Genomic DNA, 16,283 nt, shown 5'->3' on the forward strand with positions numbered 1-16,283 from the left:
AAAGAAGTGAGATATATAGGCTCAAAGTGAACGATCCGGGTGTCGTTCTATTAGAGGTTTTACGGTAAATACGGTGTCCTTTAATTTTTTGATGTCACGAACCTTCAGCAGATCCACCGTACTCTCCTCGGTGGACCTCCAAGTGCCTTGTTGATGGGTGGCAGGGCTGAATCCTTCTGGATCCTAGTTTTGTTGGCTCCCCATACCACCAAGGAACCAGCCGTCGATGCTTGGAAGAAAACATCCTGTCGTATTTATGATTACTTTCCTTGGAAAATCGTATTAAAAAAAAAATCAATTTTGATTTTTGAGAAAACGACTTTTTTTCCGAAAAAAAAAACGATTTTTAGAGCAAAATGAGTAGATCAAAAAAAGAGTAGATCAATTCAGAAAAATTCTGAATTTGAGAATTTCAAATTTTCTGAACGCTTCCAAATATTCAAAAATTCAGAAACACTGAAAATTTTGAAAATCCAGAATCTCTTGTCCAAAAAATGCCTATTAGCAATAATGAAATATCTTCCTAATATTTCCCCCCACATTTATTTGATTTTCTTGTTTTCTCTCTCTCTCTCTCCTATCTCTCCGATGACTCATTCACCAAAAAAAGATTGATCAAATAAGAGATTTAGAGAAAAAATGACAAAAAATGACAAAAAATGAGGAAAGGAAGAATTAGGGATGAGCAATGATAACAGATACTTAAAAAGCAAGTATTTGATATGGAAAAATCAGTTTTTTCTTACTGAAAAATTCCAAAAAAAATGGTCAACAGTTCGCAATTTTTTCAAGAATATTTTTTCTCGAAAAATGATTTGAAAAAGCCAAAAGAAATGGTTTTTATGTCGAGAGGAGGATCTGTGGAGGAGATGACACTCGACTTGGATTTTCAATTTGAAGAGAGGTGAGCATTTATTGAAATTTTGATTTTTTTTTAATTCATGAATCTTTAAAATTCCAAAATTCAAAATTTTGGGTTTCTTGGAAATTGTGAACTTGTTCAAATTTCGGTTTTTCTGAAATTCTAAATTTTTGGATTCTTGGAAATTGTGAACTTGTTCAAATTTCGGTTTTTCTGAAATTCTAAATTTTTGGATTCTTGGATTCCCAAGAATTTTTGAATTTCTTCCTATTTTTTAATATCCCTAGAATTCCCAAATTTAGAATTTTTAGAGTTTTAGAACTTCTGATTTTCTTTGAAACTTTTGAATTCTTAAGTTTTGTGTTTCCAGGATTTTTTTTTGTATTTTTGGAATTTCTGAATTTCTGAATTTCTGAATTTCTGAATTTTTGTATTTTTGGAATTTCTGAATTTCTGAATTTCTGAATTTCTGAATTTTTGTATTTTTGGAATTTCTGAATTTCTGAATTTCTGACTTTCTGAATTTCTGAATTTTTGTATTTTTGGAATTTCTGAATTTCTGAATTTCTGAATTTCTAAATTTCTGAATTTTTGTATTTTTGGAATTTCTGAATTTCTGAATTTTTGTATTTTTGGAATTTCTGAATTTCTGAATTTTTGTATTTTTGGAATTTCTGAATTTCTGAATTTCTGACTTTCTGAATTTTTGTATTTTTGGAATTTCTGAATTTCTGAATTTCTAAATTTCTGAATTTTTGTATTTTTGGAATTTCTGAATTACTGGAATTTCTGAATTACTGGAATTTCTGAATTACTGGAATTTCTGAATTTCCGGATTGTTTGAATTTATGGTTTTCTAAATTATTTGGTAATTAAAAAAAAATCTGAAATTCTGAAATTTAGGGCTTACAGAAATTTCTAGAATTTCCGGAATATTAGAATCCGTGAATTCTGAAATTTTAAAATTTTTCAAAAATTCGGAATTCCTTGAAATTTGAGGAATTCTAGGAACTTTTTTCCTCAAATTTTAGGTTTTTCCAATTTAGATTTTTCTAATTTTTTTCGGATTTTCTAGAATTTCGAATTCTAGTAAAAATCTTGATTTTCGAGATTTCTAAACTTTCTGAATTTCTGGGACATCTGGTATTATTCGGATTATCTTTCCATTTTTCAAAAGATTTTTCGAATTTATGGTTTTTCAAAAATTTCTGGAATTTCAAAATTTTAAGATTTCCCATTTCTAGAAACTTCGAATTTCTTGGATTTTTTGAAAATTCTGAGCTTCCTGGAATTATAATTTTAAAAGAAATATTAAAAAATTTTTCAGATCCCCCAAAACGACTTGCTCAAAAATTCCATGGCTCGAAATCCTCTACTCCCTAATTACCCTTCTGATAATTGCCCTAATTACCGCATTAATTTTTCAAAAACGTTCCGAAAATCTTCAATTAACGGATTCTCTTCGAAAATTCAAGGAATTCAACCAAAAATTTCAAAGAATCCATGAGAATTCAGATGATTTGAATTTTCGATTCCAATTATTCTCAAAAAATTTGAAGGAAATCGAAATATTGAATTCTCAAAACTCTGGCGCCAAATTTGAAATCAATGAGTTTACGGATCGATCTGAAGAAGAGCTAAGAAGATATTCAATGGATCAGAAATTCGTGAAAAACCTTTCAAATTTAAAATTCGCAAATTCAACAATTTTGGCGGGAAGTTTGAACAGAAGCGGTTATCGAGATTGGAGAAACGATGGGAAAGTGATGAGTGTCAAGAATCAAGGGCAATGTGGATCTTGCTGGGCATTTTCGATTGTTTCGGCTGTTGAATCTCAATTTGCAATTAAAAAAGGAACATTATGGTCATTAAGTGAACAGGAACTCGTGGATTGTGATCGAGATAGTTATGGATGTAATGGAGGGTTCATGGATAAGGCATTGAGGTTGCTAGTTTTGATTTTCTTGCAGGAAATTTTAAGAGCTACATTTTACTATAAAAATCAATACAGAAAGCGTAGATATTAAGCTAGAAACATGCTTTCACAGAGGGTAATACCTCATTTTATCGCAAAAATTCGTCAGAATGAGTTAAAGGGACCATTGGACACTTCAAAATTCGAATCTCAATATAAAACGTATATAGTCTTGTAGGAAATTTCATAAGGAGCACTTTGGTATAAAACTCTGAACAAAAATATATAAGACTCAACTAGATACAAGCCAATAAAGAGTGTGATATCTCATTTGTGTGTCAAAATACTCCACGCGGAGTTATAGGGACCATGGGACCCTTTAAAATTGGAATCTTAAAATGAATATTATATATTCTTGTAGGAAATTTGAAGAGCTACGTTTTGGTATAAGAATCAATTTAGAAAATATTGCCTCTCACAAAAATCTAGGTCATCAAAGCTTTTTGGCGCCATAAATGAGTAGTCTATTGGAAAAATGACTCTAACTTTCTTCAATTTTAAGATAGAATTTTGATTTTAGTATCATTCGAAACGAAATCAAATTTCAAATCAACAAGTTTCAGCTGGATTCTCGGGAATGGTCTTGAAACGGAAGACGACTATCCATACGATGCAGTTCGGCACGATCAGTGTTATTTGAATGGAAGAAAGACACGAGTTTGGGTGGATGAAGGATATCGATTGGCGAATAATGAGGATTTCATTGCCGACTGGGTTGATTCTGTGGGTCCTGTTAGCTTTGGTGAGTTTTTTTTACTTATGAGAATAACTATGCTGATTTTATGAGGGTTATTGCCCTATATTGACTTGACATAATTTGACTGTCCTGTTGGTACCTTTGAATTAAGATTCTTAATTTGAAAGTTATATATTCTTGAAGCAAATTTCATGAGGAGTATTTTGATATAAAAATCAATATAAAAATCTGCAAGTTGTCACTAGATACGGACGATCAAAGAATTGGATACCGTATTTTAGTGGGAGTGGACACATATGAAGTTTTAGGGATCGTTGACGCCTTCAAAATCAGAATCCTGAAATGGAATTTATATATTCTGGCAGAAAACTTTAAGAGGAGTATTTTTGTATAAAAAGAAATATAAAAATCTTCAAGAAATATCTAGATACAGGCTATCAAAAAAGGTGATATCTCATTTAAGTGCCGAAATCCTCCACGCGGAGTTATAGGGACCATGGGACCCTTTAAAATTGGAATCTTAAAATGAATATTATATATTCTTGTAGGACATTCCAAAAGCTACTTTTTGATGTAAAATTCAATACGAAAATCCTCAAAATTTATTTAGATATAAGGTCACAAACGGTGTGATAGCGCATTTTAGTGTCGAAATCCTCCAGTGAGAGTAACATGAATCGTTGGACCCTTCAAAATTAGGATCTCAAAATGAAATATATATATGATCTGACAGAAAACTTTAAGAGGAGTATTTTTGTATAAAAAGAAATATAAAAACCTTTAAGAGATATCTTGATACAGGCTATCAAAGAAGGTGATATCGCATTTTAGTGCCGAATTGCTTCAGAAGGATTTATAGGGACTATTTGACCTTCTAAAATTTGAATCACTAATTCAAAATTAGATATTCTTGTAGAAAATTTCAAAAGCTACATTTTCAGTGAACATTCAATATAAACATCTTAGGAATATTGCTAGATAAAGACACTCAAAGAGGGGCATATCACATTTTAGTGCCGAAATCCTCCAGAGAGAGTAACATGAACCGTTGGACCCTTCAAAATCAGAATCTCTAAATCAAATTTAGATATTCTTATAGGAAATTCCAAAAGCTACATTTCAATATAAAAATCAGTTTGAAAAGCATTGATATTCAACCAGATAAATACCCTCAAAGTTGCTAAGATTTGATTTCAAACTAAAATGAAATGATCTTCATTTCAAAGGGACCGCTCTGATTTTAGTGTCATTTGGAAGGAAATTGAATTTTTTTAGATCTGAAAATTTACACAATTCCTAATTAATTTTTGATTTTTCCAGCCATGAAGCTCCCCAAGTCCTTCTACAGCTACTCGAAAGGAATCTATCATCCATCGGAGCGAGAATGCAATGATCCGAATAACGGGTATCATGCAATGACACTAATTGGTTACGGCAACGAAGGAGGACAATTATATTGGATTGTCAAAAATTCCTGGGGTAGCGGATGGGGAGATCAAGGATACATGCGTCTGGCGAGAGGCCAAAATGTGTGTGGAGCTGGTGAATATGTTTTTGGACCCAAAATTAATTGATATCTACCTTCTTTTTTTTTTGATCTACTCATTTTGCTGTAAAAAGCGTGTTTTTTTTTGTAATAAAAGTGTTTTTTTCTAGAAAATGTTGATTTTCAGAATTTTCGAAATTTCTGAAATTGTTCAAAATTAATGACAATTTGAAATGTGCAATTTTTTAGAATTATGGATTTTTTAAATCTAAATTTTTTAATTTTTATTATTGTTGTCTTTTTCTCTGCGTCTCCGCCTAATATGTGCTATTTAGACTTGTCGCTTTCAGTTTGCTACCGTATTCAGACTGCAGAAAATACTCTCTAACCTTGTTTTTTCTCAGACAGCGATAATATGAAATTTTGAAAATTAAAAAAAAACAAAAAATTTGAAAAAAAATAATTGATATACCACTTTTCTGATCTACCTTTTTCAAAAATTTTTCTTAAAAAAATTGCTTTTTTGGTCCAATTTCCTTTGTTTTCAAGTGATCGGAACCTTGGAGTCTTGAAGATTCCTCAAATTTGACGTTTTTTGAATAGATATCTCAATTTTTCATGGCGTTTAAATTGTTTCTCTTGAAAATTCCGTCATTTTGATACCCATATTGCCCATATTCCGTCAATTCCAAATTTTGACGTCTTCTGAAAATTCAGAAGACATCAAAAAAACATATATAAGGCAATATGGGTATCAAATCTTCGCGAATTTCATGCCAAATCTTTCTAACGTCGTGACATTCGCTAGAAATCAATAGGATTCTAAGGATTCAGAATTTAAAATAAGCTTCTGCATTTTGATGTCTTCTGAACCCCGGAACCTTTGATTTTTTGCATTTCTGGATCCTTTTCACGTTGTTAAAACTGTTTCTCTTGAAATTTCCGTCATTTTGACACCCATATTGCCCATATTCCGTGAATTCCAAATTTTGACGTCTTCTGAAAATTCAGAAGACTTCAAAAAACCCACAGGGGGCAATATGGGTATCAAAATTTCGCAAATTTCATCCTAAATCTTCCTAACGTCGTGAAAATCGCTGGAAATCAATTGGGTTCTGAGGGGATCGCTGAAAAAGTGTCTAAAAAATGTTCTTCGAAATTTTTTTCATTAAAAAAAAATTTCAGACAGACAGAGAGACAGTTAATCAATTAATCAATAAAAAACACTTGGTCACTTTTACATTAAAAAAGCGGGGGAATGTATCTGATTTTAAAGAAAAAAATCATCAGGTGGGCGGGGCCTAGGAGAAAAGTGGGCGGAGCCTAACATAAAGCATGTGGTTTTTGACAGGAAAGCTGGAATTGGTAAGGAAAGAGAATTTTGAAAAAAAAATTTTTTTTCGAAAAATTCAAAAATTTAAGAAAAATCAATAATTTAAGCCTTTGGAAGCTTCTCGATGATGCATCTGGCCATGCCGGCGGCTCGGGCAGCCGCATGTGCTTGCCACACCTTTCCAGCACGACTCTGACCGTAGTGATAATCCGAGATTCCACGAATCAACGCCCACGAACGGACACACGAGCCAACGACGGCGCCGACGACCGAATCGAAGCCAGCGTCCATGCAACGGATGCCAAATGACTCGGCAAACGATTCACGGATCTGAAAATTATCGATTTATTGATTTTAGGGAGGTTGGGAGCTTCAAAATGAACCCAAACACGACTAGCATCTGTTAATATTGAAAATTCCAAAATTCAGCTTATGAAAATGCGCTCTACTGAGACTAGCAATCGAAATTGAAAATTGGAACTATATTTGCATTTAGCTCGTTATGGGCTTTGAAATGAGCTCAAACACGACTAGAATCGGTTAAGTTTACAATTTTTGAAAAATTGGCCTCAGCAGCTGCGCTCCATTGACAAAATTCAAAATTAACAGATTCTGGGGGTGTTTAGGCTCATTTTGAAGCTCGTTACAAGCTTATTGCTGTAAAAGATTCAAATATTGATTCTTGTGAGCTTGGGAGCTTCAAAAATGAGCCCAAACACGACTGGAATCAGTTGAATTTGAAAATTCAAAAAAGTAGCCTCAGAAAACGCGCTCCACTGAAAAAACCGATGAAAATCAGAAATTTGAACTAGTATATTCGTAATACGCTAGTTATGAGCTTCAAAATGAGCCCAAACACGACTAGAATAGGATATGTTTGAAATTTCAAAAATTCGTTGTTAGAAAATGCGCTCCACTGACAAAAATTCCAAATTAACGGATTCCAGCCGTGTTTGGGCTCATTTCAAAGCTCATGGCTTGCTGATTACGAATAAGTTAGTTTCGCTTTCAAATTTTGCTTGGTTTTCTCACTAGAGCGCATTTTCTGGCGCTGTATCTCGAAATTTTCAAACCCAATCAATTTTCGCCGCGTTTGGGCTCATTTTGAAGCTCCAACCGCCCCAAACCTAAATTTTCCTATGAAATTCAAGAATTCGTTACCTGTCCCAAGGTATCCTCCTCTCCACCAATCGTCTTCTCATACTTCTTCATGGCCGACATGGCTCCAACTGTTCCCAGATGAATTTCGGGTCCACCCTTTCGATTCTCGTTCGGATGTGGCATCACGACGACGTTTCCCTTCGAAACTGCCATTGCTAATACGTCAGTCGATTCTGGAGGCGCCTTCCATTCGACGTCTCCAGCAGAAGACGTCAGAGACTGGATAGCTTCATCTGTAGCTGAATTCCATGAGTCCACGAGTTCCTGACCACCGGTTTCCACAATGTTTTCGATGGTCTTGTCCTCGGCGTCCCAGTTGCGAATGGCGAATCCTGGAAAATTCAAATTTCCAGATTTTCACGTCTTCTGAATGGTTTACTGGAATTTTCACGTCGTTAGGAAGGTTTGGCATAAAATTTCCTTCAATTTGATACCCATATTGCCCGTAATCGGTGACTTTCGATATTCGACCTCTTCTAAAAATTCAGAAGACACTGGAAAATCGATTTCGGGCAATATGGCTATCACAATTTCGTAAATCTCATGCTGAATCGTTCTAACGTCGTGAATTTTGCTGGAAATCAACATTTAGAATTCAAAATGAAGTTCTGTATCTTGACGTCTTCTGAATTCCAAAATCTTGATTTTTCGCAATTCTGTATGGTTTTCCTATCGTTTAAACTGTTTCTCTTGAAATTTCCGTCATTTTGATACCCATATTGCCTATATTCAGTGGATTTCGAGTGTTGACGTCTTCTGAATTTTCAGAAGGCGTCCAATGTCAAAATCCACCGAACATGGGCAATATGGGTATCAAAATTTTGCAAATTTCATGCCAAACCTTTCTAACGTCGTCAAAACTGCTATAAATGACAAAAAATCCTACCAGTTATCTGCTCCGTCATCCTATCAAACAACAAATCATGAGCATAAACGTATTGATGTGGTCGCGACGCCGAAACGATGACGTCACCGAGTCTGGCATGCAACGTGGCATCTGTGAAGTGTGGCACAGCGCCTCCGACGCCTACAATGAAGACGTGCTCGATGTTCTGGAAGTTTCCGAGAAGACGTGTCGTAATCGATCCAGCAGATGTGATGGCTTCTCGAGAATCACCAATCAACGCGAGTTTCGTGGCGACGACGCGGTGGGAACCGATTCTGAAGGGAATATAGGTTAGGAGGGAGATTTGAAATTTTGAATTTTTTTGAAAAAACAATTACCTTCCCAGCGTGTAGACGTTGGATTCTCCACCCGATTTGTACTTGTGAATCGTCGAGGATTCTTCGATTAGGGCATCCACCGCCTGTTTCTCCACGAAAAGACAAGAAATAATGGCGACTGTCGGTTGGTCGTTGGTGCTGGAAATGTTCAGAAGACGTCAAAATTTCAGAAAATCCCAATGATAGAAGATTTCATGACGTTAGAAAGAATTCGTCATGAAATTTGCGAAATTTCGATACCCATATTGCCCGGGATCGATTTTTGGTGGGTCTTCAATTTTCAGAAGACGTCGAAATTCGGAATTCACCGAATATGGGCAATATGGGTATCAAATTGAAGGAAATTACATTCTAGACAAGTTTGACGACGGGATAATTCACGAATATGAGAAATTCTGGAATTCAGAAGCCTTCAAAATTCAGAAAAAAGTTCGACGTCTTCTAGATATTCAGAATTTTATTTTTAGGAATTTTCACAACGTTAGAAAGATTTGGCATGAAATTTGCGAAATTTCGATACCCATATTGCCCTATATCGATTTTTTGGGGTCTTCTGAATTTTCAGAAGACGTCGAAAATCGGAATCTAGTGAATATGGTCAATATGGGTATCAAAATGACGGAAATTTAAAGAGAAACAGTTTTGACGACATGAAAATTTACGGAAATCGGAGATTCCAGGATTCAGAACACGCCAAAATCCAGAAAAAAATTTGACGTCTTCTTGAGATTCAGAACTCAATTTTTAGAAATTTTCATATCGTTAGAACTGTTTCCCATGCAATTTCTATCCTTTTGATACCCATATTGCCCATATTCGGTGAATTCCGATTTTTGACGTCTTCTAAAAATTCAGAAGATCTTAAAAAATCGATATAGGGCAGTATGGGTATCAAAATTTCGCAAATTTAATGGCAAATCTTTTTAACGTCGAGAAAATCGCTGGAAATCAAAAAGTTTCGAGGAATCGAGAATACGGGAATCTAAATTAGCTGATTTGAGCTCAAAATTAGCCGTTTTTTTCAGATTTTTTGGAGTTTTCAGTGAAATCCTTACCCTCCAGCACTAGTACTGGCACTCTGCCGATGTGCCTCAACACTCTCATCCACTTTTCTGGTGTCCACACGAATCCACTCGTCTCCAACCATTCGAACTATTCCATTCGTCTGTAACTCGTTCAAAAACTCCAGCGTCTCGTCGTTCGAACATCTCAAACATTCTGAAATCGTCGACGTCGGCAGTCCGTTCGGGAACGCGTGCTCCAGAATCTCCTGCACGTGCCCGATGGTGACTTCCTCCAATTCTGAGCCAGAATCTGCAAGAAAAATGGTTTTTTTTGGGAGAAAAAGCAGTTAGGAGAGTAATTAGGGGTAATTAAAGGTGATTACTGAAAAAAATTCGGTGAAAATTGAGTTGAAATTGAGAAAAAACGAGCTAAAATAAGCTATTTTCGAAGGTGGCCGAGTTTTTTGAAATCTGGAGTTTTCTAGGCCACCAGATAGCGGATTTTTCGGAATCAATTTTTACAAGGGTAATTAGGAGGGTAATTAAGACTAATTAGGCAAGAAAATCGGTGAAAATTGATGAAAAATGTGCTCTTTTCTGAAGCTGGCCGAGTTTTTCGAAATCTGGAGTTTTCTAGGCCACCAGATGGCGGCCATAGGTATTTTGAGCTGAAAATATCGATTTTTCGACTGACAATGAGTCAAAAATCGATAATTTTGCACTGAAAACAGAGAATTAATTAGTGGGTAATTAGGGGTAATTAAGGGTAATTAAGGGGTGCAAAATCATCTAAAAACTCACTTTTCCTAGTGAATTCTGGAGATTCTGTGATTTGTTTTCGTTTTTTAATAGATTTTAAACATATGGCCGTGTTTTGGTGGCCTAGAATTCCAAAACTCGGCCATTTCCGGAATTTTGTGTTTCTAGGCCGTTTTTGATTGATTTTTTTCGTTTTTCAGCGAAACCAACTTGAAAATAGGCGGGAAATTCAAATTTTTAAGTGAAAATGCACCATGGCCGAGTTTTGGTGGCCTAGAAATCCCAAAACTCGGCCATTTTCGAAATTTTCTGGTTTTAGGCCATTTTCGACAGATTTTTAGCAGTTTTCTCTGAATTTTCAGTCGAAAATGTAGAGAAAATCGATTTTTTGAGAGAAAACGTCCCATGGCCGAGTTTTGGTGGCCTAGAAGTCCAAAACTCGGCCATTTTCGAAAATCTTCATTTTTTGGTCATTTTCGACCGATTTTTCGCGATTTTTCTGGAATTTTTGACTAAAATTGGGCAGAAAATCGATTTTTTTAGTGAAAATACCGCCAGACCGAGTTCTGGTGGCCTAGAAATCTCAAAACTCGGCCATTTTCGAAAATCTTCATTTTTTGGTTATTTTCGACCGTTTTTGTGTGTTTTCCGGGTGAAAAAACGCCGAGAAAACCGATTTTCTAGCTATTTTTAAGGAAAAAATCCATTTTTGAGCATTTTTACCATATTGAGTGGCATCGGGAATGGCGACCTGCTCATCCTCGTCGACAATCTTGTAATCGATTATCACTTCGGCGATTTCGGCGTACTCTTTGTGCAAAAGGATCATCGCACGCTTCATGAACGATGCATAGTCTGAAAATTGGAAATTTTGGAAAAAAAAATTTTTTTTCGAAGTTTCAAATTTTTCAAAAATCAATTTTTCGGGGGATTATGAAGGATTCCAGATGGTTTTAGACATGAAAAACGTGCTGAAAACGATTTTTTAGCTCTTAAATCCGGGTTTTCAGGCATAATTCGGGTTAATTAGGCTTAATTACCCTTGACCCCAATTTAGGCGGTTTTCAGCGATTTTTGGCACATTTTTCTTGGTTTTTCCGGGGTATTCTCGTAAAATTTAAGTGTCCTTGCCTCCTGAAAGATTGCTCAGCAGATTTCTGAAGAATTTATGGACCACAGAGCGCCCCACATCCAAATCCACGTTTTTTCGAAGCTTAAAGTATAGAGATCGCTTCTCCTGAACCTGCTTCTGATCCTTGTCAGTCAGATGGACACTGAACGACAAGGAGACGTCGGCGGCGGATTCGGAATCTGAATCTGGACGGAATTATTGATTTTTTAAAATTTTATTCTCTCAAAAATTCAAAAATTACCATATGCAACTTTTTCATCGAATCGATTAACGATGAGCCCGGCGTGCTGTCCACCTCCAATCAGCAAAACTTTGTCCGATTTTGCGGTTTCTTCGCTGAAAAAGTATTTTTTTTCAGGTTCAAAAATCTTTTTTTTTCCAATTTTACCGATGAATCTTGACGATATTATGGTCGGCGTGCTGTTTGAGAGATGTCAAAACCACTAGATCACCTTTAGTAGTAACCATTTCGTCTGAAAATTCAATTTTTAGCCCGAAAATTGCTGAAAAATGGCTGAAAATTCGTTTAAAATTCAAAAAATTGGGGTTGGCGCCAACGGGAGAGCGGAGCGTCGTTGCAGTTTGGCACCGTGCCAATGTTTGCGTCTCTGCGCTTCGTACAGTGTCTCGCTTAAAAATTCTATTTTTAGGGGAATTTTCCCAATTTCAGGCAATTTTCAGCGGGAAGATTGGATTTTTTTTCGAAAATTTCGGTTGATAGAGAGCAATACGAAATATTCTAGCTATTTTGAACATAACATTTAGGGCTTTGAGGTGCAGAAAAAACGAAATTTCAAATTTCCGGAACTTGTAACCTCGCTCTATTGACAAAACACACTTTTCCGTCGATTTAGGCGAATAAAAGCTTGAAAGAGTCTAAAAAAACATAGTAAAACAAGCAAGAAAGGTCCCAGTGGGAATCAAAAAGTCAGCTGAAGGAAAAAAAAGAAAAAAAAGTTTTCTTGTTACTTTTTTCTGTTTTTTGTATTGTTGCCAAGATTCACATAAATAATAGAGTGGAAAAAAAGAAGAAAAAAGAAAGATACGGTCTGGAAAAATAATATTTTTAATTGAAAAAAAAGTTTTTTTGAAAAACATTTTTTTGAAAAACTTATGATTGGGGTCATAGAAAAGGGAAAAGAAGAATTTTTTTATAATTCTCTGCAAAAGCAATTAAAAGTTCATTGCAAAAAAAAATGTCATGAGAACCCCCTGCTTTTATATGACTCATAAAACTCCCAAAAATTTTTTTTCACAAAAACTTCAAATGGACCCAACTTTTTTGAAATTCGAGATTTTGAGAAAAACCGGAATAGATGTTATAGAGCTTGAAAAGAGCTACAAAATGATATGAAACACAACTAACTTAGAAATTCTAAGACAGTAAGACAAATGGTATCAAAACTAACCAATGGGGGGCATCAACTGGATTCCTGTCTCAAACGCGCTCTATTGGTAATCTAGCAAATCATAATATAATGATACTTTATTTCATTTTGTAGCTCTTTCAACGCTCTATAAGCTCCCTTTTGAAAATTTCAAAAATATTAAATTTCAAAAAAAAAAAGTATGGTTCTTTTCCCGTTCAGATAACAGCTACAAATGATACCTGCCTTAAACTCGCTCTACTGACAATTAGAACAATTTCTGCCTATTCAAGTTCTATATTATTTTGTAGCTCCTTAAGCGCTCTATCTATTCCTTTTCGAATTTTTAAAAAATGTTGAATTTCAAAAAAGTTAGAGGAATTCTAAATTTTCTAGAATTTCAAACAACAACGGAAAGAAGGAAAATGTGGAAAAGAAGAAAAGAAAAGAAGAGTTTGGCCTTATTGACTTTTCAGATAACATACACATACACACAAACACAAATTTTCTGCCTTTTTTCCGAAAATTTTGGAAAATAGACAACATTTTTGCTGACCAAAGATATGATTAGTCATTCAGTGAAATTTAGGCCACGCCCCCTTTTCAGAATGTTCCGGAAACATTGCGTGTGTTCTGAAATTTGCTAAAAAGAGACAAAAATGAGAGCAAACCCAGAAAAATGACCATGGTTTGTCCATCATTCCATTTTTATGTGTGTATTTAAACTCAATTACACCAGCTGCCCCTGACACTAAAAAGGGGGGTCGCGCCTTTGGCGCCCTGAAAATGGTTTTCAAAATTGTTGGATTCTTTTGAAAATTTCACGATATATAAAACAAGATTAAAGCTTTATTTTTGTAGTTAGCAACTTTTTTCGAGCTACCGTAGTTTTCGAGATATGTGCCTTTAAAGTTTACTATCGTGGCGCGGCAGGCGGCGCCCGAGAGAGGGGGGAGGTTCCCACTTTAAAGGCGCATATCTCAAAAGCTAGAAGAGCTAGAAAAAAGTTGCCAACTACAAATATGAAGCTATATTTCCATTCTATACACATACAAAATTTCAAAATTCAAAGAAAATTTTGAAAAGGGTTTCCAGGGAAGTCAAGCTTCTAGAGACTTTTTGCTTAGGAAGTGTAAAAAAGAAGTTTTCGAGGATTTTCGGTGGATAGAGAAAATAGAGGAAAGGAAGAGATTTTTGTCCTTGGGGAAAAGAAGAAAAAGAAGAAGAAGAAGAAGACGTCAGCTTTTTGTCCATTACACACTTTTTATTCTCTGTTTCACACCAAAAAAAGGGGGGGGGGGGCAGAATTGGATGAAGGATTTGGGAAGGAAGAGGAAAATCAAGGACACCTACTTAAAGAGAAAAAACACACAGAAGGACAAGGATTCAAAGGAAAAACTGAGAAAAAATCATTTGCAGTGGAATAAACAGAAAAGCGGAGAAGAATTAGAATAGCTACAGTACCGGTCAAACGATTTTATTTCAGAAGCCAAGAGCATTTTCAAAAGCCTAGAGCTCAGCTGTCAAGTTGCCGACTTCTTTGAAAGTGTCAGAATATATAGAACAGAAACAGAGCTTTATTTTTGTAGTTGACAACTTTTTCCAGCTACCGTAGTTTTGGAGCTATGCGCCTTTAAAGTTGGTACCGGGCCGGCGGCGCCCGAGAAGAAGGGCGCCATCACTTTCAAGGCGCATATCTCTCTCACTACCGTAGCTAGAACAATGTTGTTAACTACAAAAATGAACAGCTAGATTCATTGTACATTTTCTGAAATTTGTAGAAAAATTGAGAATTTCTTTAGTCATTTTTAGAGCCATTTTCCCCAATTATGGAAACTCTGAATCTCGTGAACTTTTCCTGTTTTTCTTTTCCCCCAGTTGCCAACTGATCTACTTTTTATGCATCTGCCAGCAACCTGTCATGTAGTTCTTACTACAAAGATATGTCCTTCTACATAGATTTGAGATTATAGAGTTCAAAAAGGGCTATGAAATGGTATAAAATTTAATACACTTCGAATCCGGGGTCTTTTAATTGAGGAGCGTTAATGATTGTGCTCCTTCGTCAGCATGAAATAGCCTCTCTAGGTAAAACCGTTGTAGCTAGCTTCAAAATGAAGATTTTTAAAAAATTAAAATTGTTTCTTAAAGGTCTCAAACGGTGCTACAAAATCATATATAAATTAATTAATCTTCTATTTTCCACATTATCTATAGAGCGCGTTTAACAGTGCTTCTTGCGGAAGCGCTCATTAACGCATCTTACTGTGATCCTTTAACCGAGCGCAAGACCCCGGATTCAAAGTGTATTAAATTTTATACCATTTCATAGCCCTTTTTAAACTCTATAATCTCCATTTTGAGTTTTCGAAAAATCCCGATTTCAAACCAAACTACATCCATTTTTCTAGATGAATATCTTCCTCAACCTTCATCGCTGCTGTCTGGACAGCCAGGAGCCCGGCGAATTACTGTATTCGGCTAATGATTACAGTCAAGAAATCACATTTGACGAATCTATCGAATTAGAACCAGGATCCTATTTTGTAATTGCTCATTTCATAAATATGAATAATCTGGATTTGGATTGGGTTTTTAGAAGGTGGGTCAAAGAATGTACCGTCAATTTTCATAAATAGTTTTCCAGCTCAAAATCGGTGGAGAGTTTTTCACTGAGCTTCCATATTTGCCCTTTTCCGATAGCTTTGAAAAGTCTTCAATCGATATTTTTGATCTATGGAAAAGTAGATCACAGAGTTGAGGACCAAGTCAGTGTGTACACTTGGCATGGAGAGAAGAACATCTTTGTGATGGTGGACAATTTGAGTGAGTTGGAGTACTGTAGATTTAGGTAATTCGTTTTTTTTTGGACGATAATTGTTAATTGGGTAATTTAGCGGAATCATCAAATCAGATCATGAGGACAAAATTAACACACACCTATTTTACGATTTTCCAAGAGTGGCGCCACCCAGGTCTCGATGCATTGTTGGGTACCTTTCATATCGACTAGGAGAGGAGCATCAGAAATGTGAAGTAGACTTTAAGGTGATTAGCAAGCCTAAAGCTTCATTTTTGTAGTTGATTACTTTTTGATAACTACCGTAGTTTTGGAGTTATGCGCCTTTAAAGTTGGCGGCCTCTCCCTCCGGAGCCAGTGGGGGTAGGCTAAATTTAAAGGCGCATATCTCTAAAACTACAATAACTAGATAAACTTTATTAATTAGTAAAATGAGTAAAATAAAATTTGACACATTTTAATTGTTGACCACTTTTTTGATAG

The 16,283-nt window shown here is 35.5% G+C and overlaps 3 protein-coding genes across 3 annotated transcripts in view; 2 read left to right on the forward strand and 1 right to left on the reverse strand.

Annotated features, from left to right (window-relative positions):
* Window positions 1-764: 764 nt before the first annotated feature.
* On the forward strand, window positions 765-5,108 carry CBG15672 (the record flags this gene model as incomplete). Its single annotated transcript, XM_002640749.1, has 4 exons — window positions 765-904; window positions 2,190-2,807; window positions 3,401-3,579; window positions 4,855-5,108. The coding sequence occupies 4 exons, from the start codon at window positions 765-767 to the stop codon at window positions 5,106-5,108; spliced, it is 1,191 nt and encodes a 396-aa protein (XP_002640795.1).
* Window positions 5,109-6,455: 1,347 nt separating this feature from the next.
* Window positions 6,456-12,101, reverse strand: CBG15673 (the record flags this gene model as incomplete). The annotated part of the gene is made up of 9 exons (XM_002640750.1): window positions 6,456-6,683; window positions 7,515-7,846; window positions 8,401-8,675; window positions 8,739-8,876; window positions 9,794-10,052; window positions 11,225-11,356; window positions 11,633-11,812; window positions 11,875-11,969; window positions 12,022-12,101. 9 exons carry the CDS (start codon window positions 12,099-12,101, stop codon window positions 6,456-6,458), a joined length of 1,719 nt encoding a protein of 572 aa, XP_002640796.1.
* Window positions 12,102-15,411: 3,310 nt separating this feature from the next.
* Cbr-nhr-121 overlaps window positions 15,412-16,283 on the forward strand; it is a gene marked incomplete at both ends in the record, with an annotated part of 7,053 nt that continues 6,181 nt past the window's right edge. Inside the window, 2 exons of the mRNA XM_045243356.1 lie at window positions 15,412-15,602; window positions 15,648-15,826. Coding sequence (XP_045095763.1) covers window positions 15,412-15,602; window positions 15,648-15,826 — 370 coding nt within the window. The remainder of the gene's footprint in view (window positions 15,603-15,647; window positions 15,827-16,283) is intronic.

Source organism: Caenorhabditis briggsae, assembly GCF_000004555.2.
Source record: "Caenorhabditis briggsae complete genome, chrIII, whole genome shotgun sequence".
Lineage (NCBI taxonomy): Eukaryota > Metazoa > Nematoda > Chromadorea > Rhabditida > Rhabditidae > Caenorhabditis > Caenorhabditis briggsae.